Source organism: Anastrepha ludens, chromosome 2, assembly GCF_028408465.1.
Source record: "Anastrepha ludens isolate Willacy chromosome 2, idAnaLude1.1, whole genome shotgun sequence".
In the NCBI taxonomy this organism is placed as follows: Eukaryota; Metazoa; Arthropoda; class Insecta; order Diptera; family Tephritidae; genus Anastrepha; species Anastrepha ludens.
Window position 1 is genome coordinate 179,937,088 of NC_071498.1, and position 25,967 is coordinate 179,963,054.

Below are 25,967 nucleotides of genomic sequence, written 5' to 3' on the forward strand. Positions count from 1 at the left end.
CATTAGGCCACGCATAGACCTTTTGGTCCCTAGCAATACCAGAGGGAGACTGATCTTTATTAAGGTTTAAAGTAGGCATCACGTAGGATTTCAGCGCAGGAAAATCTATTTTTGAGATATCCTTCCGATCCTCAAACTGTGGGGCTCACAAGCATTACGAGCGCGTTTTTGCTAATGCCGGACAAAAACACAGAAGGCGCTCTAAAGTTTTCTATATATGTGAAAGTATTACATTTCCTTCATTTTATTCACAGCGAATGCATTTGATAGATGGTGCTAATGTCATCTGAAGTAAACTAACTAATAGACGTTGAAAAAAGTAGCACTACTAAACTATTCACCATCATTGTCCGATAGATTTTTCATAACGTGAAACAAATTACAACTAATATTTACGCCGTTACAAAATATCAAAACTTGTAACATCACATAATTATCTCTATGGATAATCGCCTGTTGTAGCCAAATAAAAGTTTCCCTATCCCTAGTTGTAACACAAAACGTTATCCTCTAACTCTGTATAGCAGCAGCACATTTGCTGGAAAGAAATTTAATTTCAACTTTATTCAGCACAAGCAATCAACACAAGTGTGCCGCAAAATGGCCATTTTCGCCATGTCCGGACTAATGCCAACGGCCTCAACTTGTACGAGTATTTGCTGCAAGTTATAACGAAGCATTAGATCGGTTAGTGGCGCAACAGAAATAGTACACGATTACCAGCAGAAAGGTGGACAAACTTACACAGACGCAAGGACAAGGGAAGAGAGAATTTATTTTGAATAAAAACCACATACAGGCGTACGCACACTGCCACAGTACCATGCAATTGTTGCAGTTACATCAACTAAGCTTCAAAGCGGAGCGCTCAGATTGCGTGCACTTTGTAGGTAGTTACACAAATCCGCACATCCTACTCGGTGCCCTTTGGCTATTGCGTGTGCCTTCTGAAAAGGTGAGCGAGCGCAGCCAAGATGGAAGGTAACTTGGCTATTTGGACAGCTTGTGCCGCCTGAGGGCGTATCCTAATCACGCGTCCAATTTGATATTTACGGGTCAGGAAAAGCGTGGTGCCTACCCGCAAAAGGTGGCCAACTTCAGTCAACCATGGCAGCAAAAGTATGTAGTTACGTTGTGTAGAAGGCTGGTGCCTACAACTTTTGCCAAACGTCGACTAACGCACAAAGGCATTTGGTGCTCTCATCAAATATGAATACAACGGTAGTGTATAATAGTTGACCGAATGGTGGAGGGTAGGGCGAAGTAAGCTTCATAGTTGAAATCAAAACCGCCACATCAGTCAAAACTCTTAGTTGTGCTACTTTTTCCTCATTTTTCCCCTCGCTGCCACCCAACAAGTACTAGTAGCTCAACCCATTTCCTGCAGGCATTTCTATTAAATGTAGAGTGGCGTCGGCGGTGACGTGCAGGAGTGTTGCATGCAACGAACAACCGACAAGAAGTTGTTCTTGCGATAAAGGCACGCGCTTACCCACTCACTTACATTTGGCTGAGTGTTTTCTTCTCGGCTTTTTGCGGTTGTTTTTGCAGTAGCAGTTGGGTCATATGTTATGCAACTGAAAGTCGAGTATTGCTTGCAACCAAAGCAATGCAACTTGAAGTCGCACCATATGTGCGGTACTTTCTTCTTCAAGAAAGTGTGTACGATAAAAACAAAAAAAAAAAAAAAAAACAGGCACACAGGCATATCTTAGTACCCACATACCAAAATATTTAAATCTAACCAGTGTTAGAATTACATCTTCGTTGGAGTCCGTAACGAATTCATCTGCGGTAACTTATAGTTGGCAACGGTGACTATCGCAGGCGATGGAACGATGAGCTGTGGCCGATATAGACATAGCGCAGCGAGTAAAGATCCAGAGGCTTCATTGGCTGGGTCATGTCGTTCGAATAGATACAAAACTTGTGCCCTACAGTTGGATTCCCTAAGTCCAGACTAGTTTGAGCACAGATTTGTAAAGGATAAGCTTGTTGTCTATAGAGAGGAGAGGTTGATGGCGTAAAAGCCAATCCATGTTTCGAAACATTTATTCTAGGGATATCCATTTGGCAAAAATATGCGTTTTCCATATAAGCCATTTATCCGAATGAATGCCTACTAGGTATTTGGCAGTATCTGCGAGACACTGCGATATTGACTTAAGGTTTAAGTTGATTTTTGGTCAGATGGTTCCCCTTGTGGTAAAGGTTGCATGTGAAGACTTACATATCTTCGTTCACTTGGATGGTCGTCCCGCGATTTGTCAGTGACCGAACAGCGACTACGAGAAAAACCATTCTACCAATATTTTATTTTAGTGCATCGATGGGCTCTTGTCATGTTAATCACCGTCGATTTTTAAAGCCACTAAAAAAATACGAATAAATTTCACACACATCAAACTATTCTGAGTGCGTTTATTGACAAATATATCAAACTTTCCAAAGGCAGCTTTAGAAATATAAAAGGCAATGTCAATGTGGCAATGTCGTATCTGATACTTTGACATTTGTGAATGTGGCTACCAATCACCTCTTAGCCTTCATTAGGCAGTCCAAAGAAATCTTGGGTACTGAGGGTTAGGGACATGAAATCAGTATATGAATTCCAATTCCTTATTTAGAAGAGGCGAATAGCACTGAGCATTTTCTCTGTGAGTGTCCGCCTTTTGTTAGAGTAAGGCTACGAACTTTGGGCTCCGATGTCCTGAGCATGAGTAAAATTCGTTCTCTCAAGCTGGAGAATATTTTTAGAAATCCAAAAAATCTGGAAAATTCTCATAGGACTAGGTGTCTATGTCCCTGCCTCTATTCAATCCTATCTCTTTCTTTCTGTTACTCATCTCCCTTCTTTCTTGACTATCTAGCCTTTTAAATTCTAGAGCTTTGAATACAACGGGCTTTTTAGCCTGCGTGTTTCAGGAGTTACCCAAACCCTCGATGCTTCTTGGCTATTCTCTCAATTTTCAATTTCAAAAAAAGTGAAGTAAAAATCTGGTACGTTTTTCCGTACGATTGAGTCTAGAATTCTTCAAGTGAATAACGAAACGCGTAACTCCGAAAAATTTGACAAACTTGTTTCACTGGGTTGCAGGATTCAGCAAATGCATGCGTACTTATGTGTATGTGCGAGTTCACTTAAGTACAGTTACATATACCTGTGCGCACGTCAGTTGTCAGCATGATTTATGTCCACAAAATTGTGGCAAGCACTACAACTTTCGCTTCATTAGTGCATTTTTACTTGACTGACTTGCTGGTTGTAACCTCGTTTTATTTGTAAATTTTTGTTTTTGCTTCTTCTTCTTCTGTTTGTGCTTGTGCGTTCGCATGCAAATTGGAAGGAAAATGGCTTACCGCTAATGCCTCATCAAACAGCGTTGCAAAGAGCTTGTCGCAAGCACGCAATTTTGTTAGTTGCACAGATGTTGGAATGCATACACACATACATATACACACGCATGCATATGCCTAAATATGCTACATTTATATATGTAAATCTAAAATGCATTCATATTTTCAGTTCATGGTAATTATTTTCTAATGAAAGTTCGTCCTAATACATTAAATATGCTACGTGTATGTATGTGTGTGTGTCTGTAATAGCTGCAATTTGCTTGCAGTTTACTTGAATAGGGAATTAAATACGTCTGGTCGTATTCAATTAAAATTTGTAATGCCTTAACTTTAATGGGTTCGAAACTGAAATATTTGTGGGTATTTTTTGTTATTTTTAAAAACCTAATATTCCCTAAATACTGGTATTATGATTGGCATCCTATCCAAGCTGTCGATCCTTCTGACGCGTTGTAGAAGTTATTTGAGACTGGCGTTGCCCTACCCTTCATATTTCAAGAGTTAGGCATGCACTAACGCGCATATAAATATACCTAAGAGTTAGCAGTTAAGATTCCGATGCAACTAGACTTTAATACTAGTTGTAGCTAAACTTTAGGATGTCTATTTAGCCTATTAGCCAATAAGAATCGTTTGTGACAAGTTGGATTAAATGCGGTTCGCCATCGAATTCCGCACGATCTTTTCACATGTATTCACACACTCGTCCAATCAGTCGTTCAGACGGCAACGAAGTGTGATTGGTTGATTTTTTTCGTACAATCTCGGTTTTTTTGTGTAAGCAGACCCAAGTGACGCCTGCCTATCAACTGATTCAGTTAAATTCGCTCTGGGCTAAATAACCGTCTGTTAAAGAACTCACCTTTGAAATCTTTTCACCATGAAAAAAGGCAACAGATTCATTCGATTTGCTATTTTCCATTTTTGGATGCTTATGATCGATCGTCGACTTTAATTAAACCACTTGTTGATAGTAGAAAACGAAATGGAGCATTTGACTTAATAGGAACAGTTCATTGTGTATTATTCCCCTCGAACCCAAGCACACCAATACTGCTCGGCGCATATTGTCTACTTTTGTTTTTTATTTTAAATTTTTATGTTATTTTATATATTTATATAATTTTTTTTGTCAGCTCCCAGCCGTTTGACCATACGTTTTTCGCATAGTGTTCAAACAATATCAACGAAATGTCATTATCAAGCGGCTTCTTCATAACCGAAATGATGAGTTTTTGAAAAATAATTATTTAAATATCGGATTAAACATATTAATAAGAAAGTTGTTCCAATGAATACATGAATTCCATGAAATCCTGTAGCTATGAAAAATGAACCATAAACTGAGTCGGCCATTGTAAATGATCCTTCAATATATTCGTATGCTTGTAGAATAGTAAAATATACTCCTAATAATACTATAAAAATAATCCTTGTATGCATATTCTTCTTACATATGGCCTACTTTTTATCGTTAGTTTACCATTCGCTTCAAAAATGTGTCGATTTCGTTACGTTTCAGCAAAGAACCGCAGGCGTAAATTCGATCAAAAAGGTTGGTTTTCGTCAATTCGTAAAGCACTTACCTGCTGAGCTTCTTCTTGAGATCAGTCTTATGGAAATAGCTTTTTAGCAAATTTTCAGTGGCTGCGCAATGAAATAAAGGGTCTTGCAAAAGTGACGCCTAGATGTCAATAGTGAATAATTCCTATATGTCATTTTACAATCCAATTTGTGAATAAATAACCACAGCTAAGATCACTTCATTCCAAAATTCGTATTAAAAATTCTAAAAAATTACGCAAAAATTCAGATATTTTTCAATAAATATAATAGCAATATTACAGCTAAGAAATATATATATATATATTTTTTTTGTCGGGACAACTAGCAGGTGCAGCACTCAGACATTAATTAAGTCCATTGTACTACACTTGGATTCCCTTTTAATTTTCTTTAAATCTACCCGATCTCCGAAGAAATCTGAGTAGATCTTGTGGTGCCAAGGAGCAAAGATGGTCGCTTCTTAACACATCAGTGCCAAAGACCTCAAACCTGATTCGAGCGAAGGCGGGGCAGACGCACAGAAAGTGGTCCGCCGTCTCATCTCCTCTTCACAAGCTGGGCAGAGTACACTGTCTGAGATGCCCAACCTTTCCATGTGCTTTGCCCACAGAAAGTGGCCCGTCATCAGTCCAACCAGCCGTCTACACTCCCCTCTGCCTAATGACAGAAGGGTTTGCGACAGTTGATCGGACATGACAGGTAATATCAGTTTTGTCCATCTGCAGCCTCTCTCAGCCTGCCAAGCTCGCTTGTGGGTGGTAGTTACCCATTTGCTAACCGTGGCTGTGATGGCCGCAGAAGGGAGTGGCAAAAATAAATATATTAAAATTATTTGTTATTGTACATTTTCCACGTCAAAGATATTATTTAGCTTTTTTTTCTACTATTTTTAATGTTACCATATTGTTTTTAGAGTTAATTTAATTAGAGCCTTAGAAACACAAAAAAAATTATATTGTGATGAGCTTAGCAATCCCGCCAATACGCTCAAGCAAAAGGACCAAGCACGCACACCATCACTCACTTGACCGCCTGTCAAACTCATACCAAGGGTGTCAATCAAAAGAATAGGTCGAAGAAGAGTGCTTTTACTTGTATTTTTGTACAATTTTATGTAATCTCTGACGTTCCTCAAGTAGACATGCGTTAAAATTATTGAAGCTTATTATGAAAACGATTGATCTTTAAGAAAAACATATCGCAAATTCCGTGATTTTTTTTGGTGAAAATAAGCGCCTGAATCGGTGAAAAAATTGCAGGAAATTGACTCGGGGACAACTGCGGAGAATAGAAGAAGAGCTGCCATAACTAAAACTGGATGCTCTGTTGAAAATGTTGCTGCTACCGTAGCGCAAAGTATTACTGAAAACCTTCAACATCGATATCTAGACGCTCTCAACAATAGGCATTCATAAATTGACTGTTTGGTGGATATTACTGGTAGACGTGTCCAAGGTAGACATTTAATTCATGCCATTTTTCACACATCATTGTTAAGTGCCGTATTTTATAATGAACTAGCTGTGCCCGGCGCGCGCTGCTACTCTGCAGCGCCACCTGGTGGCGAGTGGCATCAGAGCATATTCTACAAACGTGGATAAATACATATATATAGTATACCAATTTTTATAATAATCGGTCCAGTAGTTTTTGAGTTCATCGAGGGCATACAGGCAAACATTCATTTTTATATATAAGAAGAAGAAGAAGAAGATAAAAATAGTGGAAGCAGAAAGATTATAAATTTTTACATATTTTATTTTAAAACAATGTCTAAGCGTGTCTTTGAAAGACCCTTTAAGTACTTGCACGCTATTTCGACTCCACTATTTCCATACTTTTATACAAGTTTTTGACGATTTCAGAATTCTGAACCACCGTCTTGCAATTGCATTCCAATCTCTATTGGGTCCATAAACTACACAAGTTAATTTGTTTAGCTGATTCTATGCTTCGTTTTGGTTGCACTGATACTAAAGATTGCATCGACTTTTCTCTTCCTTTTGCCGCCATTTATACCATATTAACACGCAACTGACTTCACCAAATACAAAACTGTCAAAGATCTTTGCCTGAAATGCAATGCCAGCTTTAAACCTGCGTACACCAGGAATCAATGCAGTGCATATGTCCTGAGATGTGGCTCACAAAAAAGATCTAAGGGAAAATGGTCAAAGCATTTTACTACACCAATTTCGATATTTTATAAAACAAAGTCCCGAAATATGTGCGTATGTAATCCAATAACTATGCATAGAATGCTCCGATTTGCATAGAGTTTTTTGTAGTTTGAAGCTTATGTTCTCTAGAAAGCTAATAGGACTATGAATAAGTTCGTGCGGTTTTACAACAGATGGCGTAACTTGATTATTATTCCATCGATCCACATTTCCAAACATTCATTGGAGAGCTACTGTCGTAAGGCACAAACGTCAGTATAAGTTTTTTATTTGAAGCGTAAACAACAATATTTTTACCACACTTGAAAATGTCGAATTTCGTGCCAAATAATGTGTTTTTGCGGGGAATTCTTCTTCATTATTTTAATATGAAGAAAAAAGCAGCCGAAAGTCATCGTATCTTGGTGGAAGTTTATGGTGAGCATGCTCTATCTGAGCGAACGTGCCAGAAGTGGTTTGCACGCTTTAAAAGTGGTGATTTTGGCTTGGAAGACGAAGAACGCGAGGGTGCGCCGCCAAAGTTCATGGATGCCGAATTGGAGGAATTGCTCGATCAAGATCCGGCTCAAACGCAAGAAGAGGTTGCAAAAACTTTGGGAGTTGATCAATCAACCATTTCCAAACGTTTAAAAGCCATGGGAATGATCCGAAAGGTAGGCCATTGGGTGCCGTATGAATTGAAGCCAAGAGACGTTGAACGCCGTTTTATGGCATGCGAACAACTGCTTCAACGGCACAAAAGAAAGGGTTTTTTGCATCGAATTGTGACTGGCGATGAAAAGTGGGTCCATTACGACAATCCAAAACGTCGGGCAACGTATGGATACCCTGGCCATGCTTCAACATCGACGTCGGCGCAGAATATTCATGGCCTGAAGGTTATGCTGTGTATCTGGTGGGACCAGCTGGGTGTTGTGTATTATGAGCTACTGAAACCGAATGAAACGATTACGGGGGATGTCTACCGACGACAATTGATGCGTTTGAGCCGAGCACTGCGAGAAAAACGGCCGCAATACGCCGATAGACACGACAAAGTTATTTTGCAACATGACAATGCTCGGCCACATGTTGCACAAGTGGTCAAAACATACTTAGAAACGCTCAAATGGGATGTCCTACCCCACCCGCCGTATAGTCCAGACCTTGCGCCATCCGATTACTATCTCCTCCGATCGATGCAACATGGCCTGGCTGACCAGCACTTCCGTAATTACGATGAAGTCAAAAAATGGATCGATTCGTGGATTGCGGCAAAACCGACCGAATTTTTCACAAAGGGAATCCGTGAATTGCCAGAAAGATGGGAAAAAGTAGTAGTAAGCGATGGACAATATTTTGAATATTAAATTTGTAACCATTTTACGTCAATAAAGTTTCAAATTTCGAAAAAAACCGCACGAACTTATTCATAGTCCATACTGTAATAAATCAAAAATTACTTCGTCGATTGGAATGTAATTATTTTCCTGTAAAACTTTGAAATGTTTCCTATATCTTCGCATTTATCGAATTTATCATTTGTTTCCTATTAATATTAAACATTTTAAAAGAAAAGATGCAGTTTTTTCAAAATATTACTGTGTGTGTGTATGCTCGCTATGTGCCACACTCCTCTAACCGGGATAATCCGAAAAAAGCAGGCAAAGCAAACATGAAAAATTATCTGATTTTTATGCCTCTAATTTTGTTGCTCCTTATTCCTTTACCTTAGCGGCAGAGCGGTGAATCCCGGGTATTTTTCCCCTTCACTGCTGTTTGAAATGCTTAAACTAAATGCACTATTAGCCCAACACATATTAAAAAGTATAAAGTTCAATACTTCACATGCAGCGCTAAATCGTCAAACTGATTGGATTGCCTTTGGTAAAGCTCTGGCTCAACCAACGATAAGCCATATTAAGTGAACGAAAGACTTAGTATTTACTACGCCTTGTGCCACACACATCACATCAATTGCTGGATCCGCATTTTCGCTTTTGAGTGAATATTTCACGTGCATCGTTGAATGTAGCCAGTTTCCTTGGTATTTGAATGCACAACTTGCGATCCTTTGTAGCCGCCAGCATAGCGTGAATTATTCAAAAGTTTTGTAGGTCAGTAGAAGAGGAGAACATGGCGAGCGCTTTAAATGACTGCATTGCATGCCCAACGCTATTGTTGTTTTCATTGTCGGTGCAGAGATTAGCGTCTACGTCGCTTCTAAACAAAGTAAACCAACTCGACACCTGTAGGAAGCAAACTACGCAGGAAGTCGGTAAAAAAATTATAGATCCTATCAAGGAGGCCATAGGAATGTAATAGTATTTGAAATAAGCACTTTCGCTGCGTTCATGTGTCACCTCAAAATAAGTAAAGACGAATTCTCTTTTTGTTTTCTACTTCGCCAATATCTTGCCGTGATGATCAAACGTACAAAACATTGTTGCTGATCTAGTGCCACCACCTTTAATAACTACGCCTTGATCTTTATTAGATTCGCCTTCTCTGACTGATCAAATTCTATACTCAATTGGAACGAAAACTCCAAGGCGAATCTGCAAAGGAACTTTGCTAGGTCAGCTGATTTATTTTTCTCACTTGTAATCCGGTTGTTTGAATGTCAAAGTGCCATACTATATTACCTAATTGTTGCTTTATTTGTTTGTGTACATTCTCATTGAAATTTTGACAATCAAACTACTAAATGTCAAACAAAAAATGCCCGTACATAAATCTATGAATTCACCTTGAATTCGAAACAAACACAAAACTTTTTCTGCTCGTGTGAAACGTCAATAAGCAGAATATTGAAAAAGCAAAAAATTCAAAAACACAAACAATATTTAAAACAAACGAAAGTAAAAAAAAATTTGACACCAAGCATTTTTATTTATTTATTTATTTCAGGCTGCAGCCACCCAGCAGCAACTCACCGCTAGCAGCAGCAATTTACGCGCACGTCCTACTGCTGCTATAATACGTCCACACTCAGCGGACTTTTTGGAATACGAAGCACGCGCCGAATCAGCAGCGGCCGCTGCCGCTGCGAGCTCTGGTAATCAAGTAACCGCAATCAAGCCAGATGCACTGCGCGCGCCACGCCCCAAATCTTCATTGGATATCAATCGCACTCCAGACAGTTTCTACTATTCGGAAGCGAGCTATGCGGAGAAAATGCGCAAAAGTGCACTCTATTTGCAACACCCACAAGGTGTTGCCGGTGCGGCGAACGCACAGCCACAGCAAGCGGGTGTCTATCGCACCGCCAACGATTTTCTCAGTCCCGTAGGCAGCGGTATGCACACAATCGGTTATGAGAATCCCTATGAACGCGCCTACAAGCGCGGCGAGCAACTGCACGACGGCCAAGGTACCGCCAGTATGCCGCGCATGAGTCGCAGCAACACCACGACCGCTATGAATACGAGCGGTTTGGCGCATTTGCGATCACAATCAGTGCATCCGCAGTCGCAGGCGCTGCTCTCGCCACAGTCCCAATTGAAGCAGCAGCAGCAGCAGCAGCAGCAGCAGCAGCAACAGCAACAGCCACCGCCGCCACAAAAGCCCGTCTATACGCCAACCATGTCGACGCAGCAGATTATCCAGCAAAGCGAGCAATTCTTGCGCTCGGCAAGTGCACGCCTGCCCAAGCGCAGCGGCGGTTTCGATGACGACTACAACAGCGCGGCAGCCACTTCACCGCCTCAACTTCGTCAACAGCAGCAACAGCAACTCCAAACGCAGTCACAACAACAGCAACATCAGCCAACTCCACAGGATGGCGAACGCAAACGCGAGGAGTCAATGAAACGTTTGCTGGAGTGGAAGCAGCGCATGTTGCAGTCGCCGTTGACGCGCAAGGGCATGCAGCAGGGTGGCAGTAATATGTCCGCCATGTCGAAGCTCGGCAGCAATCCGAACATACTGCTCGCCTCGACGACGGTGGCGAGTGGCGCGCACTATGCCGCCTCCAATGTAAGTGGCGGCAACAGTGGCAACAGTGCGGGTGGTGGTGTTGTAGCTGGAACTGTTGGTGGAAGCAATGGTGGCGCCACAGCGACTGCGGGTGGCGGCAACTTAGCAGGCGGCAGCCTCGTTGGCGGTGTGGGCGGCATACAACGCAGTCGCTCGGAGATTCACGCCAACCTAGGACCAGCTGGCTACAATAGTTACTCATCAGACGACGAAGGTATGTAGAAATTATTAATCCATTCATTGTTGCTTGGCTTGTTTCTCACTCTCGCTGCCTTTTGTTGCTAAACAATGAACGTATTGAAAGGGATGAATGTTATGACCTTCACGCAGAGTGTCAACGTAAAATTAAGAAGCCGGGAAGTGTGGAGAAAATTGACATTTAAGCAGGTAGTAAATTGCAATATTAATTTCTTCTAGTAAATTGGGTTGAATGCTATTCAGTTGTCAGCAATGTTTTGATGCCAGTATTTTTTTGAGTAGTTTGTGTGCCCATTGGGTTCTTCAAGCAAACTCACCATATAAAGTATAAAGAAGCAGGTGAAGATAATTTGTTTTTATTGGCTCAGGAACCAATGCGCGTGACCTTTTCTGCATATAATAGGGGGTATTCACGCTGCACTCAGTGCTTTGATACTGGTTACCCAGTATGTCAGATATTTTTGCATAGGCAACTAAAAATAAGCAAAATATTCCGTTCGAAGTTACCGAAGACCAATAACAAGTGGTCAAACTTGTCACGGGAATGTATTAAATATAAAACTTAAATCTTAATAAATATATAAAAATTTTGTACGGATATGTCTGTGCTCAAAAGTAGTGGATCGATTGACCTAGAACTTTGGCACATCCCTGTTTTCGAATATGAAAGAGTTTTCGAAGCTCAAAATCATGAAGTAATAAAAAAACACTTCTGGCCAAATTTAAAAAGGTTATTACAATATTGGTATCAAATGGGAAAGGTGGATGGAATCTTGAATACTAACATAATTTTGAACGTTGTTGCAGCCTAGCTAAAAAATTTAAAATATTTAAATGTGGCAGAAAAATGATGCTTATTATCAAAGGTTGTTACAGAAAAATTTAATTTGGTCAACTTTTTGAATAGGGTTGCCACCGACCTAAACAAAATTATTAGATAAATAATATATTTTAATACGCACACCAAACGGAATCCAAGAATTTTTAATTTAAAAAATTGGTGGAGTAGAGTTGCCACCTTTTCGATAGAAAATTGTAAAAATTTAATTGTAAAAGTTGCGTTCTAAAAATTTAATCTTCTATTGAAAAGTTGGCAAGCCTACTCAAAAAATTTTCTGACTTAAAATATTCTTAACTGAATATTTCAACGGGATACTTCTTTAATGAAAATATAATATAACTAAATAAATAAAACATTTAAAACTAAATATATTAATGCAACAGACAAAAGAATAATATTACATTAACTAACTCAAGCTTTGTATTAGAAAAAGAGATAGAATCAACAATATTGGAGTTTAAAGTCAACTATAAATTATAAAGCACAAGGTGCTGCCACAGTCTCAAAATTAAGAATTTTTAAAGCAATTTTATGCAGCCACGTTTCAGAAAATTTTGCAAAAAAAAAATTAGTCAACCACGACTTCTGTTCCACCTAAGAAGTAATTTTTAAATAAACACGCTTAGCCACGTTTTTCACCATAGCAGATTTGCCAAAGGTGCTAATTTATAATTATTACAATCTTTCTGAAATTTGTATATTACTTGCACCATAAAGACTGAAAAGTTAAAGTGGCACACTTTTTTTTTGTTTAAGGAAGAAAAATGTATAATTACGTTCATTTATTTATTTATTTTTTTTTATTTTTTTTAAAGTGCAATATTAAAAATAATCACTCCAATCAGGCACAGAGACCCTTTAACACAGAGACAGTATGGCGAATAAGTCTTGATTTGATTCAGGTTCCTCACAGAGGACTTTGACAACTTACCCAGGCTTTACTTTATTAATGGTTTACATACGTCCAGCAGCGCCAAAAATGCGCTAAAAGAAAAACTGCTTTTAAAATGGATAACAAAAGAAATAAATGTAAAAAATTCTATGCATTGTTTATGAGTAAACTTCATAAAAAAATGTATTTTAATTTTTCTTTATAAAAATTATTATATAAAAAATCACGCGGCCCAAAGTACAATGAGAAAAAAGTTGCTCCACGGTCTCCTTGAAATATTGATGGATCTGTAAAAAGTAAAAAAATTATTGTAAAATAAAGTTGTAGTTATAGCCTTCGAGTCGGACTTTTAAATTTCCAAAAAATTTTAGAATTTCCGGCTTTTAAAAAAAAAAGTATGCGTCATAAGTTTCACACTTTAATTATGTTTATAAATTTGTTTTTAATAAAAATATCAAAAATCCGGCTCGAGAGACTATAGAGAAAACACTTTCGAATATTTAAAAAAAAACCATATCAAAAAATATTTAAAGCTGTATGAGTTATCATGCAGACCGTGCCGGAAAAAGTAGTTTCGGGAAAAACGAATTTAAATTTTCAACCTCAAACGAAGGACAGCTACCTGGGCGCATCAAGCTCTCGTCGGGCAGATACATTTTCTACCATACCTTTGTATCTATGGGCAACTTTTACAATCGACTTGCATAGAAATACGCCTAAAACTATAAAGAATAATAATCTGTAAGAAAACATTGATTTTTTGAAAATTCTGGGCGTATGTAACCCCCTTAAATTTCGTAGCCGGTTGTATGACAATTTTTTTTGTCTTTTTTCCTTTTTTACATTCACATTCAGATTTTTTAGTGGCATCAAAATGCACTCCTCTACCTTTTTAGGTAGCTGCATTATTTATTTCAGTCGCTTATTTAAAAAAAGAAGGCAAAAAGTAGTCGGACACAAAAATAGAGATAATGAGAAAATTATTTTTTGTTTATTCTTTTTTAATATTTTTTTTATAATTTTTTAATTTTTTTTATTTTTGTTTTTCTGAACTCATACTTACACTGCGTGAAGGTCATATCTAGAAACTCTAGCAATAGCCATTGCAAATAATATATTTATAATTTTGAATTTATTAAATTTTTTTATGTCTATTTTGCTTATATTTATTTACAATAAATTAATAATATAAATAAAATAATTAAAATTAAATAAAATCTCGCCTTCTATACGCCTCTTTATTCCCTACTTTACAAAACTCCACTTCTGCTTTTCTGATTTAAGTTCAATTTCATTTGCTTGCAACTCCTTCTCTCTTCGTCCTTCTCGTACATTTATTTCATTTGTAATTTTTTTTTTGCAGAGTAGTTACTAATATCTTATAAAAGTATTTAGTCTTCGGTAAGCTTTTGTTATTTGTGTATCTTAACTGTTGCATTTACGCATTTTACTTAATTCTCTGCTTACATCTACAAGTTTGTTGTTGCATCAAAATACTTACTCACATAAACATCTATCTACATCTGTATCTGCGTAACTTTGACTGCTTTATGGGCTATGAGTAAATCTTTGTGTAAATTTATGAATGCTTTACTATGACATAATCTCATCATATATTTCCACATACAGTGGCGGGCATAAAAATATTAACACCTGAAAATCACATTTTTTATGTTTTCCTGGCATTTCTAAAAAATCAGAAAAAAATAAAAAATTAACTCATTTTCTATACGGAAACCAGTATATTTTGAAGATTGCCAAAAAATTCTGAATGACCCATTTTTTTAATTGCTATTAGTGCTAGAAAAATTGCTCCTCTTTTCTTTTAATTGCACAGTTGTTATTTATTATTCATTTTATTCATATCTTTACGCATTAGATCGGTGTTTTTATTCTACTTCTTCAATTACTTCTCCTTATATAGTAAACACTGATTCTTAACGTAGTTCCTACATATTTTGTGAATTTTGTGAGCCCTCCTTTATTTTTAATATCCTTGGATCCCATCAGGCAATGAATTGACCAAATTATGTAAAAAGAGTGATGTAATATAATAATAATAATATAATACCACAGATTTTCGGTCACTTTGTCCGACTCAGCAAAAGTTTGGGTTTCTGTCTCGCTGCTTGCATCTTCCTGATGTGCGGGTGGTGCTCGTCAGAGTTCATATCGGCGCTGTTTCCAGGGAAGTCTAACGCAGAAATGCTGACTTCTACTAAATGATTCTTTACCTGCAAAAGAAGAAGAAAATACACCACCCGTAAAAATTATAAGACCATCTAAATTTCTTATATTTTTATTATCCGTTTAAACCGAACAATTTATGTTTTAATATTTGAACTTTTAATGAGAAATTTTTCAAAAATATCAAAAATAGGCACACATTCCACGAAACTTAAACTAATTATTAGGAAGAGTAAAATCTACAGAATGAAAAAAGCGTAAGACCAATACCATTTTAAAGGCTGATCAATTGAGAGGTATCGGATATTAAATGAAAATATAAAAGAACGAAATTTGATTGAGCAACCTTTATTATTTTTCAAAGATGATCCCTTTCAAATGTTGACCACAACTGCGCCGCAATTCGGCCATCCGTAAACACCAATTTGGAATGACTCACTGGAGGACTTCGGTCGGTATCTCCTGAATAACTTTAATATTATAATATTGGCTTCCAATGCCTCAATTCCAGCTTCACTGTTACATTCGCGCCAGCCTCGTCTTTGAAGAAATATGGGCCGCTGATTTTTAAAGCCTACAGACCGCACCAAACCATTGGTTTCAGTGGATGTAATGGCTGTTCTTGAATGGCTACGAGTTGCTCTTCAGCCCAAATACGGCAATTTTTCTAATTGGCGTAGCCATTAAGTCATGAATGGGCCTCATCGCTGAACACCATAAGTTGGCCTGAACGCGAGATGAACATTTTTCATACAGCGTTGATTTCTGTAACAAAATTGTACGATTTGTAAACGTAGCTGTGCGAAATGTCAATGAATACTGGGAAAAATCGATTCAAACGCATTAGCTGCGGTCGGTACGGATCGCCAATGATGGTTTCAGATGGTTTAAGGAGTTCATCATAGATGACACCCTTTGATCCCACCAGATGCACAACATAACCTTTGAAGCATGAATATTTTTTTCGCTGTTGATGGGCCTAAATCAACTGACAGGCTTCAACATTTTCGACGTTTAGGGCTATCATAATAGATCCATTTTTGATCGTCAGTGACGATGCGATGCAGAAAACCTCTATTTTCTGCCGTTCAAGAAGCAACTCACACGTCACCAAACGTCTCTCGATATCCCCCTCCTTCAAACCTACCTTCAAATCGCCAGTAGGTAGTCGAAAAAGTATTTTCGTATTTTGTCAATAGATGTCGTTGGAGTCATCTATCTCCAGTGCTACCAATCTCATTGTATCATATCACATGGGGCTAGAAAGGTGACATTTTAAGCTTGATTCAACCCAAAAAAAATTAAATTCGGAGAAGTTGAAAAAAAGTTATAGCTGTTCAAAAATGAGTGAAAATAATGAAGAAATTCGCTATATTTTAAAATTTTTGTATAAAAAAGGAAAGAATGCCACGCAAGCCACCAATGAAATTTGTGAAGTTTACGGAGACGATGCTGTATCAGTTCGTGTAGCACAACAATGGTTCGCTCGCTTCCGGTCTGGAAACTTCGATGTGAAAGATGCACCTCGCTCCGGTCGACCTATCGTTGAAAAAGTCGATAAAATTGTGGAAAAGATTGACCAAGACCGTCACATAAGCTGCCATGACATCGCCAAGGCACTAAACATCCCTCATCAAACGGTTTTGAACCATTTAAAAAAGGCTGGTTACAAAAAGAAGCTCGATGTTTGGGTACCACATGAATTGTCTGTGAAAAATTTAATGGACCGAATTAACATCTGCGATTCTTTGCTGAAACGAAATCAAATCGAACCATTTCTGAAGCGAATGGTAACAGGAGCCGAAAAGTGGATCAAATACGGCAATAAAGTGCGAAAAAGACCATGGTCCAAGGGTGGTGAAGCTCAACAAATGGTCGTAAAGCCAGGATTGACGACTCGAAAGGTTATGCTGTGTGTTTGGTGGAATTGGAAAGGAATCATCCACTATGATCTGCTCCAGCCTGCTCGAACGATTGATTCTACACTTTACTATCAACAACTGATGATATTGAAGCAAGCAAACGAAAAAAACTGCCAGCAGAAGGGGCGTCGTCTTCCATCAGGACAACGCTAGGCCGCACACATCTTTGATGACTCGGCAAAAACTGGGAGAGCTTGGCTGGGAAGTTTTGATGCATCCACTATATAACCCTGACCTTGCACCATCGGACTACCATTTGTTTCGGTCAATGCAGAACTCCCTTAATGGAATAAAGTTGGCTTCAAGAGAAGCCTGTGAAAATTACTTGTCGCAGTTTTTCGCCGAGAAACCACAAAAGTTTTACACTGATGGAATAATGTCTCTAGAAAAAAAAATGGCAAAAGGTGGTCGACCAAAATTGGTTTAATAAAGTTCATTATAAATATAAAAAAAAATGAGTTGAAGTTTGATTAGAAATACGAAAAGACTTTTTCGACTACCCAATATTACTAGAGCGAACACAAAAATAATATCACCAGCGACACCTCTTTTACGAGGTCGCAAACTTATTCTCATACCCAATATTTAGTTTGACAGTAGTCATGCCTGATACGTCAAAAAGACCTGATCACCCTTTACAATGGACTGTAAGTTTTAAAAATCCGTCCTTGTATTTTAAACTTACGTTAAGAAAATATTAAAAAAAAGCCGAAATCCCCTTTTCAGCTATATTTGAAGTTATGTAACAAGATAAGGTACTCATTTTTCAAAAAGGTCATTTTATGGTTTTTTCCGTATTCTCTGCTATTTTTTTGTTTATTTTTACAATGACTACATTTCCATGGCTTCAATTCATATTCAGTAAATTCACAGGATTTTTTAAATTTATAAAAAGATTTTAAATCTTAAGAAGAGTTGAGAGCAGACGATCCACTATTCTTGCATGACCTTAAAAGGAGAAAAAAATTAAATTTGCACATGAAAACATGAAACTTTATAAGAATCAACAATCCATGGCACTGAAATCTGCTCAGCATAGGCTTTAAATGGAGGGGTGTTCTGTTTGTTTCTCATTAACAATTTTTTTTAACTTACAGTTTGGTTAGACTTAAATTATAATAGAAACAAACATCAAACTCAAAAGCTTTCGCATTTGATCAATAAAAATGCATTAAATTTATTGCGAAGGGCAAAGGATTGGCAACACTGCACAACTGCACCAATGTGACGTCACGCGCTCCCTGATGGGTGCAATCTTGTTTCTATCATTCTCGGTAGTACCTGTAGCTGTTCAAGCTATGTTTTATTGATTTTTTCGAATCATAAGATCTCCTCTTATATCAGAGAAAAAGTTAGAAAAAGTTAGTTAGAAAGAAGTGATCAAACTTTTTTTATGGCTCTCCAATATCCCTTACACCAACTATTAGCATTACTATGTACGCCTCTGTCTATGTGTAGGTGTGTGCGTATAACTGCGTAATTTTGTTCTTCTTAATTTAACGGTAACTACCACTAGTGCATCTGTCACTTGAATGACGTTAGACTGCTCTACTTTACTCTCATTTGCGCTGCCTCCCACCTAAGTATCTGACTGACTTTCAAAACATTTTACTGTTGCGATTCTGCTGCGTTTTTGTTCCTTTTTTATGATTGTTTGTGACTCATAACTTTGCAATGTTGCCACAGCGCAACGGCTCAGCTTGCTCATTTCTGCTTTGCGCTCATTTTCATAATTTTTCTCGCGCTTTGCTTGGAAATGTGATTTCTACCGCATTTCATTCTTTATTACTGCTGCCGTAATAGAAAAGTGACTGACTCAGTTATGGTGATGGGAGTGTGAGTGCTACGCAGGCAGTGCTCTGGCGCAGTGACTGACCTTCTTGTGCGCATTTTATTGCCATTGGCTCTATTTAATCCTTTGATGTGATTCCATATGCTTTTTATGAGATTTTTAGGTCGCAGGCAGCAAATAACTGGCAGCTGTTGCGGCCCTTTCCCCTTGTGAAGGAATATAAGTTTGATATTTAATGAAGGTTAAATTTTTACGGCTGCTCCGTGGTGGCAGTGGTGCAACCCAGGGGTGGAAGAGTGAAAGTTTGAAGTGCTGAAAAAGGTTAAATATAAAGTTGCTAGTAGCATTCAAGGCAGAAAGGAGCTTGGAAAGCAAAACCAACAATATACTTTTACTTAATTGGTTACAAAAAATTTTAGGCTGAAATTAAAAAAGAAAACCTAAAGTAGCCGCAATTGACGAGTGCTCATATCCAAGTTGGCAATGCGAAAATTTTGAATTCTTTACCATAGCAGACGCACACTGAAAATGAGAATATAATCTACACCTACAACTACATCGCCACTCGGCAGGCAGTGGCAAACCTCTGAGTGTATTTCTGCCCTGAAATAGCTCCTCATAAAAAGCCGTTCGGAGTTGTGAGCAATATTAAGATGTTGGAGAAGGAGCCCAGCAAAACACCTAACAGAAGTGTACGCGCCAATTATTTATTGATTTATTTGCATGGACCACTTTTCCTATCGTTACAAAAGTGAGACAGTCGATTTCTAAAAGCTGCTCTTGAGGTGAATTTTTTGTCCGAACAATCATTCGCAACTGACAGAAACAAGTGGAATCATTTGGTGTCAGGGCCGGAAGTGAATATAAAAGAGCTTCGCAATCAAACTCCTGCACTCATATTGATGTGTTTGCCCTAGAATTTTTCTGGCAGAACGCAGTTTCTCTTCAAAGTCCAAAGCTGGCCTCTTCTGGCAGATTGCTTTCTTTAGAGGGTCCAAATATTAATAGTACAAAAGGATTGAATTAAAAAGTTGACTGCGGGAGAGCAGCTCTTAATGGAGGATTTCTTGTCAATCCAACCAAACTCACAGCAAAACTTTTCTGACCGTCAATCCCAGCTTGGACACCATTTGCATTCGCTCACAAGCGACCCACTCTTCATCACCATTTACCATTCCCTTCAGAAAATGGGTAGACTTTATTGCTATGCAGTTATGATTTCAGATACAAATTCGATCCTTAATCTTTCATCTACATAAATAACCCATATACTGGCTTCTACGCCATATGTTTTGCTTAGGCCTTAGGTCTAAACTTAGGTGATCAAATTTTGCAAAAATGAGTTATTAATATCAAGGCTAGATTGACTATTATTGTAATATTATTTTCTTGCAATACAAATACCAACGAGACCGTCAATCTATTAAAAGAGATAATGTGATTTTTTAAGACTTTCTATTGTCCCAGAGGTAGATTTCAACCCATCAACTATGATGCAGTTCACACCGATAAGAGTGCTTCAAAATTGAATGATAAATGAAGACATAATATCAACACTTTCCCTGAATTTTTCATGGTTTATGACAAACGAAATGAAGAGGAAAACGAGCTCACGTACCTGGGTAGCCTGATAGCAAAAATTATGGAGGAGCAAAGAATAACGTCAACGCAAAAATACGAAAAGCGAAGGCTGCATTTGTTGGTCTAAAACGCATTTGGTATACGAAACTATTGAGCACAAAACCAAATTGCGATTGTTCAACTCCAATATTAAATCTGTGCTGCTCTGCGGCTGTGAAATATAGAACAAACTGTAGACCTTTGTCTTGCGAATCTAAAATTAGTGAAAGAAATTGGAGATGGCTGGAACATACCCTACGTAGGCGTAGTTGGATAACACTAAAATGAAATCTTCAAGACTCATGCGGACAAAAAAGACACAAAGGTTCTTGGCCCTGATCTATTGAATCTGAATTCCGAGCAGTTGAAAGCGCTTTATTATGGAAACAGCCGAAGATTTTAGCGTGAAATCGGCAACAATGCAAATCTTCTATTGTAACGGTATGCGCCCTCAATACGGCGTAAAAACAGTAAATAATATCGTCAAGTGAATGCACGATTTATTGAGTTCTTGGCCAGAAATTCGTATGCAATAGAAGCTTTATGTGATGTTGCATTTTCAGCCTGTAAAATTCATGAATGTTTTTTTTATAAATTTGGTATTTTTCGACGCTTTTTGAATGCCCACTTACCGCCTGACCTTTGCATGTTTGACGGTCTGTTTAAATAAATAGATTGCAGTACTTTTCTCACAGAATGTAATTTTCCAGAAATTGCAATTCAAGTCAGGGATCTTCCGTATATTTTTATTTATTTATTATTTTACATATTAATGCATATTTTTTGGAAAAAAATCTTTTAATTTTTATAATTTCTTTAAATTCGCCGCGAAATTCGAAAACAAGTTATCTTAGACGAAAAAAAAACTAAAGAGGAAAAATATAGAAAGCATAACAAAAAAACTTCAATTGCCAAGAGCATCTCTTCACCGCCTCCAGTAATACAAAAATCTGCGTATACAGACTAATGCTCTTTTGCTCACTTTCACCGCCTGAAGCTAGAACCAAATTTATGTACATACCCTCAACTCACGTATACATATATACAGATATAATAGGACTATGAATAAGTTCGTTTCGGTTTTACAACAGATGGCGTAACTTGATTATTATTCCATCGATCCACATTTCCAAACATTCATTGGAGAGCTACTGTCGTAAGGCACAAACGTCAGTATAAGTTTTTTATTTGAAGCGTAAACAACAATATTTTTACCACACTTGAAAATGTCGAATTTCGTGCCAAATAATGTGTTTTTGCGGGGAATTCTTCTTCATTATTTTAATATGAAGAAAAAAGCAGCCGAAAGTCATCGTATCTTGGTGGAAGTTTATGGTGAGCATGCTCTATCTGAGCGAACGTGCCAGAAGTGGTTTGCACGCTTTAAAAGTGGTGATTTTGGCTTGGAAGACGAAGAACGCGAGGGTGCGCCGCCAAAGTTCATGGATACCGAATTGGAGGAATTGCTCGATCAAGATCCGGCTCAAACGCAAGAAGAGGTTGCAAAAACTTTGGGAGTTGATCAATCAACCATTTCCAAACGTTTAAAAGCCATGGGAATGATCCGAAAGGTAGGCCATTGGGTGCCGTATGAATTGAAGCCAAGAGACGTTGAACGCCGTTTTATGGCATGCGAACAACTGCTTCAACGGCACAAAAGAAAGGGTTTTTTGCATCGAATTGTGACTGGCGATGAAAAGTGGGTCCATTACGACAATCCAAAACGTCGGGCAACGTATGGATACCCTGGCCATGCTTCAACATCGACGTCGGCGCAGAATATTCATGGCCTGAAGGTTATGCTGTGTATCTGGTGGGACCAGCTGGGTGTTGTGTATTATGAGCTACTGAAACCGAATGAAACGATTACGGGGGATGTCTACCGACGACAATTGATGCGTTTGAGCCGAGCACTGCGAGAAAAACGGCCGCAATACGCCGATAGACACGACAAAGTTATTTTGCAACATGACAATGCTCGGCCACATGTTGCACAAGTGGTCAAAACATACTTAGAAACGCTCAAATGGGATGTCCTACCCCACCCGCCGTATAGTCCAGACCTTGCGCCATCCGATTACTATCTCTTCCGATCGATGCAACATGGCCTGGCTGACCAGCACTTCCGTAATTACGATGAAGTCAAAAAATGGATCGATTCGTGGATTGCGGCAAAACCGACCGAATTTTTCACAAAGGGAATCCGTGAATTGCCAGAAAGATGGGAAAAAGTAGTAGTAAGCGATGGACAATATTTTGAATATTAAATTTGTAACCATTTTACGTCAATAAAGTTTCAAATTTCGAAAAAAAACCGCACGAACTTATTCATAGTCCTATTATATAAAACAGCACTACATGCACGCACCATCGCTGGCATTTCTTTCAATTAATTTTATCGAGCGAAAGCAGCTGGTGAAGGTCGCTTTATTCTATTTATCAGGCATAGATTTAATTTGGCGCTTGACATATTCACTGATTTTGCGTAAACTGTCAACCACCATTGACCTACCAAAGCATCCGACGCAAAGGCTATAAATAAAGTTGGAAGAAAATTATAATTGGCATTCAGCGTTAGCTGGTACTCAATATTGCAATGAACACTACATACATACACACACTTCTATGCGTGCTGCGTGCCTACGCGGCGTATAAGTGACATAATTGATTGGATGCCAAAAGGGCAGAGAAGTAAGAGAGTTGTGAACGTAGGAGGCTGCTAGCAATGCGTATGTGCTTAGTACACTCGGTATAACGACACACAGACGTGCATGTGTGTTGGTGTATTGAAACGTGTGATTTAACATTGATTTTTAATATTTATTACACTTAAAGGCGAATTTCATTCAGTATTAAGTTTGCTAAGAACAAATTCTTAAATTTTGTGCTCTAATTTATTATTTAAAATGTTTCATATAATACGAAATATTAATGTTTAAAGATTTAAATAACAAAACTAATTTTAAAGCAACACTATATAAATAAGCAATTGCTTAAGAAAGAAGCAGTTAATTTTTTATGGTTCTTTACACCAAACGAAAATTCTATTTAATAAATACAAAAAACTTTCAAAAGCACTGGAGAGGTACACCAGCGCTCAAAAACTTAAATGTCAGCAGTACAAGCACACATAGACGCTCACATACGTGCATATATACATACAAAATACATACATACACACATACATACATTTATGTAACTCTCGTCGACATTATGCCATTCGGAACGGATGCGGACGTAAAATAAATTCTCCTAATATATCCTACTTGTCAAGTTGTTAATTTGCAAAATTTTCTACAATTTCCGTCTGTTGGAATTGGCTTTTGGCTCCTCGCCGCTTCACTCTTAGCCACCAAGTGGGTGGCATTGCCAAAATAAGCAGTTGGAAATTATACTTCTACTTTCAAAATTGAACTAATTCGTGACGAGTATCTACAACTAGCCAGTCTCACTTAAAAATTCACAACAGAACACAGCGAAGTGAAACAAGCCACTCTGTACTCACTCACAGCTGTGTTAGTATTGTGGCAGTAAATAGGGGAAAAGTAAACACTTTTATGTTTGGCATACAGAGTGAAGGGAGGATGTTCGTGCATATCAATACATGTACATATGTGTCTATATGTGTATACCCTGTAGAAATTGGAGGCATTAACCGAGTACTCCTCTACGAATAAACGATGTGCTTACTGCCCATTTTTTCACAAGCTGAGATTTTTCATGCGCTAATTTTTTGGATATGGAAGACCTTTTAGAAGTCCTCTATGGACGCAAAACGTTCTCCTTTCATGGCCAAATGCAATTATCCTAATAAGTAGAAGTCACAGGGAGCCATAGCAGGCGAATACGGTGAGTGATTGATGGTTAAATTCGTTTTTAATCAAAAAATCAGTCAAGGGGTGGATCGGTATTCACGGCGAATTCGGCGAAAGCGATGCATAAAACGCTTCAAAACGCTAAGACAGAAAATCCTTGTGGACTATTGCCTTAGAATCTTAAAAATAAATGAGCATCGACTTGATTTCTGATTTCTCTAAACACCATTTTTTGGGTGATGGCTCGTCTGGGGCCTCTATTCGGCACTTTCACGCTTAGTTTCAGCTTCATGTTGGAAACACCACGTTCATCACCGCTTACAATGTCGTAAAGGAAGTTCTCCCCTTTTCCCGCCTCTTTAATGAGTTCTTTTGAATGTTGAATTCTGAGCAATTTTTGGTCCTCAGTTAGCTTGTGCGGGAGGAAACGTGAACAGACTTTTCATAAGCCCAAATGATCAGTGAAAATGCAATAAATCGATGTTTCAGTTCCGATTCCATGAATTTCAACGGTTAATTTTTGATAAATTTACGAGCAATTTCGATGGAGTTTTTGGTGATTACTGATTTTGGGCGGTCCGTACGCTCATTGTCATTCATGTCCTCATAATCATCTCTGAAAAGTGTAAACCACTGATGAACACTGGCACGACATAGACAATCATCACCATAAACTGTTTTCATCAATTCAAATTCGGTAAACGTTTTACCGATTTCAGAACAAAATTTTATATCAGCTCTTTCTCCGAAACTCATTTTTGTACTGATGACATAAACACACTGATACTTTAGACGCAATGACTTCGCTTCCACTGAACTGAATGTCACGAAGTTTTTACTGGAAATCAGCTAAGAATGCCACTTCCAACGCACCAGCTCATAAAAAATGGCGCTATCAAAACCATTTTTATGACGCCAGTCTTGTTTATTTTGGACTTCACCTTGTATATAGACTTTACGAAACTCAAACTTTGCACAGAATTTTTAGAAAAATGTTGGGTATGCAGTTGTATAAAATGAATTCTGGTCTAATGAAGTGGAAGTATCAAGTGGTTCAAAAATTGCGTTGATTTTTGGCATTTTTTTCTGCTGACGGTGTTGGGTGTTTTCTTCTATATTAAAAAAAATAATGCGGAGTAGGTGGCCGCTATTCGAAACTAAACTTTTTCTGCCATCTGGTGTTTGGAAACCCACTAAATCTGAAGAACCGAAGGATAGTTACGTACAAACACACTACGGAGCTCTCGACAAACTTAAAAAAAACTTTCTGTGAAAAAAAAATATGGGTGATGCTACGACTACCGCGGCCTTGGTAGTCAAGCGTAAGTGCACGAGCTTGCCATGTCAGGGGTTGTGCGTTCGAATCCCACGTAAAGCACGGTCCTCGCACTTTTCCAAATTTACTTACTTTCCTTCTTTCGAAAAAAAGAACACACCATTCCTCAACCCCAAAAACTTATCCTTCCCACCCTTACTCCCGCACAATAGTCAGCGCATTACTTGCATTGCGGCAGCTAAAACAAGCAAAAACAAAGAAATACACACAGTTACACACCGCGATAATAGCACAGACACACCATTTTAGCGAAGTCCCCAACCATCTGTGTGATCCTTCTGTCAGAAAAATGTGACGCATA

At 38.2% G+C, this 25,967-nt stretch overlaps 1 protein-coding gene across 11 annotated transcripts in view; it reads left to right on the top strand.

Moving 5' to 3' along the window:
- The window catches only part of LOC128855965 (uncharacterized), a 152,089-nt gene that overhangs the window by 86,758 nt on the left and 39,364 nt on the right, over positions 1-25,967 (top strand). For all 11 annotated transcript variants that reach the window (XR_008453775.1, XR_008453776.1, XM_054091256.1 and 8 more), the window contains exon 4: positions 9,996-11,277. Coding sequence is in view for 9 of the 11 variants with exons in the window: in XM_054091256.1 (XP_053947231.1) it covers positions 9,996-11,277 (1,282 nt within the window). In the remaining 2 variants the exon portion in view is untranslated. The remainder of the gene's footprint in view (positions 1-9,995; positions 11,278-25,967) is intronic.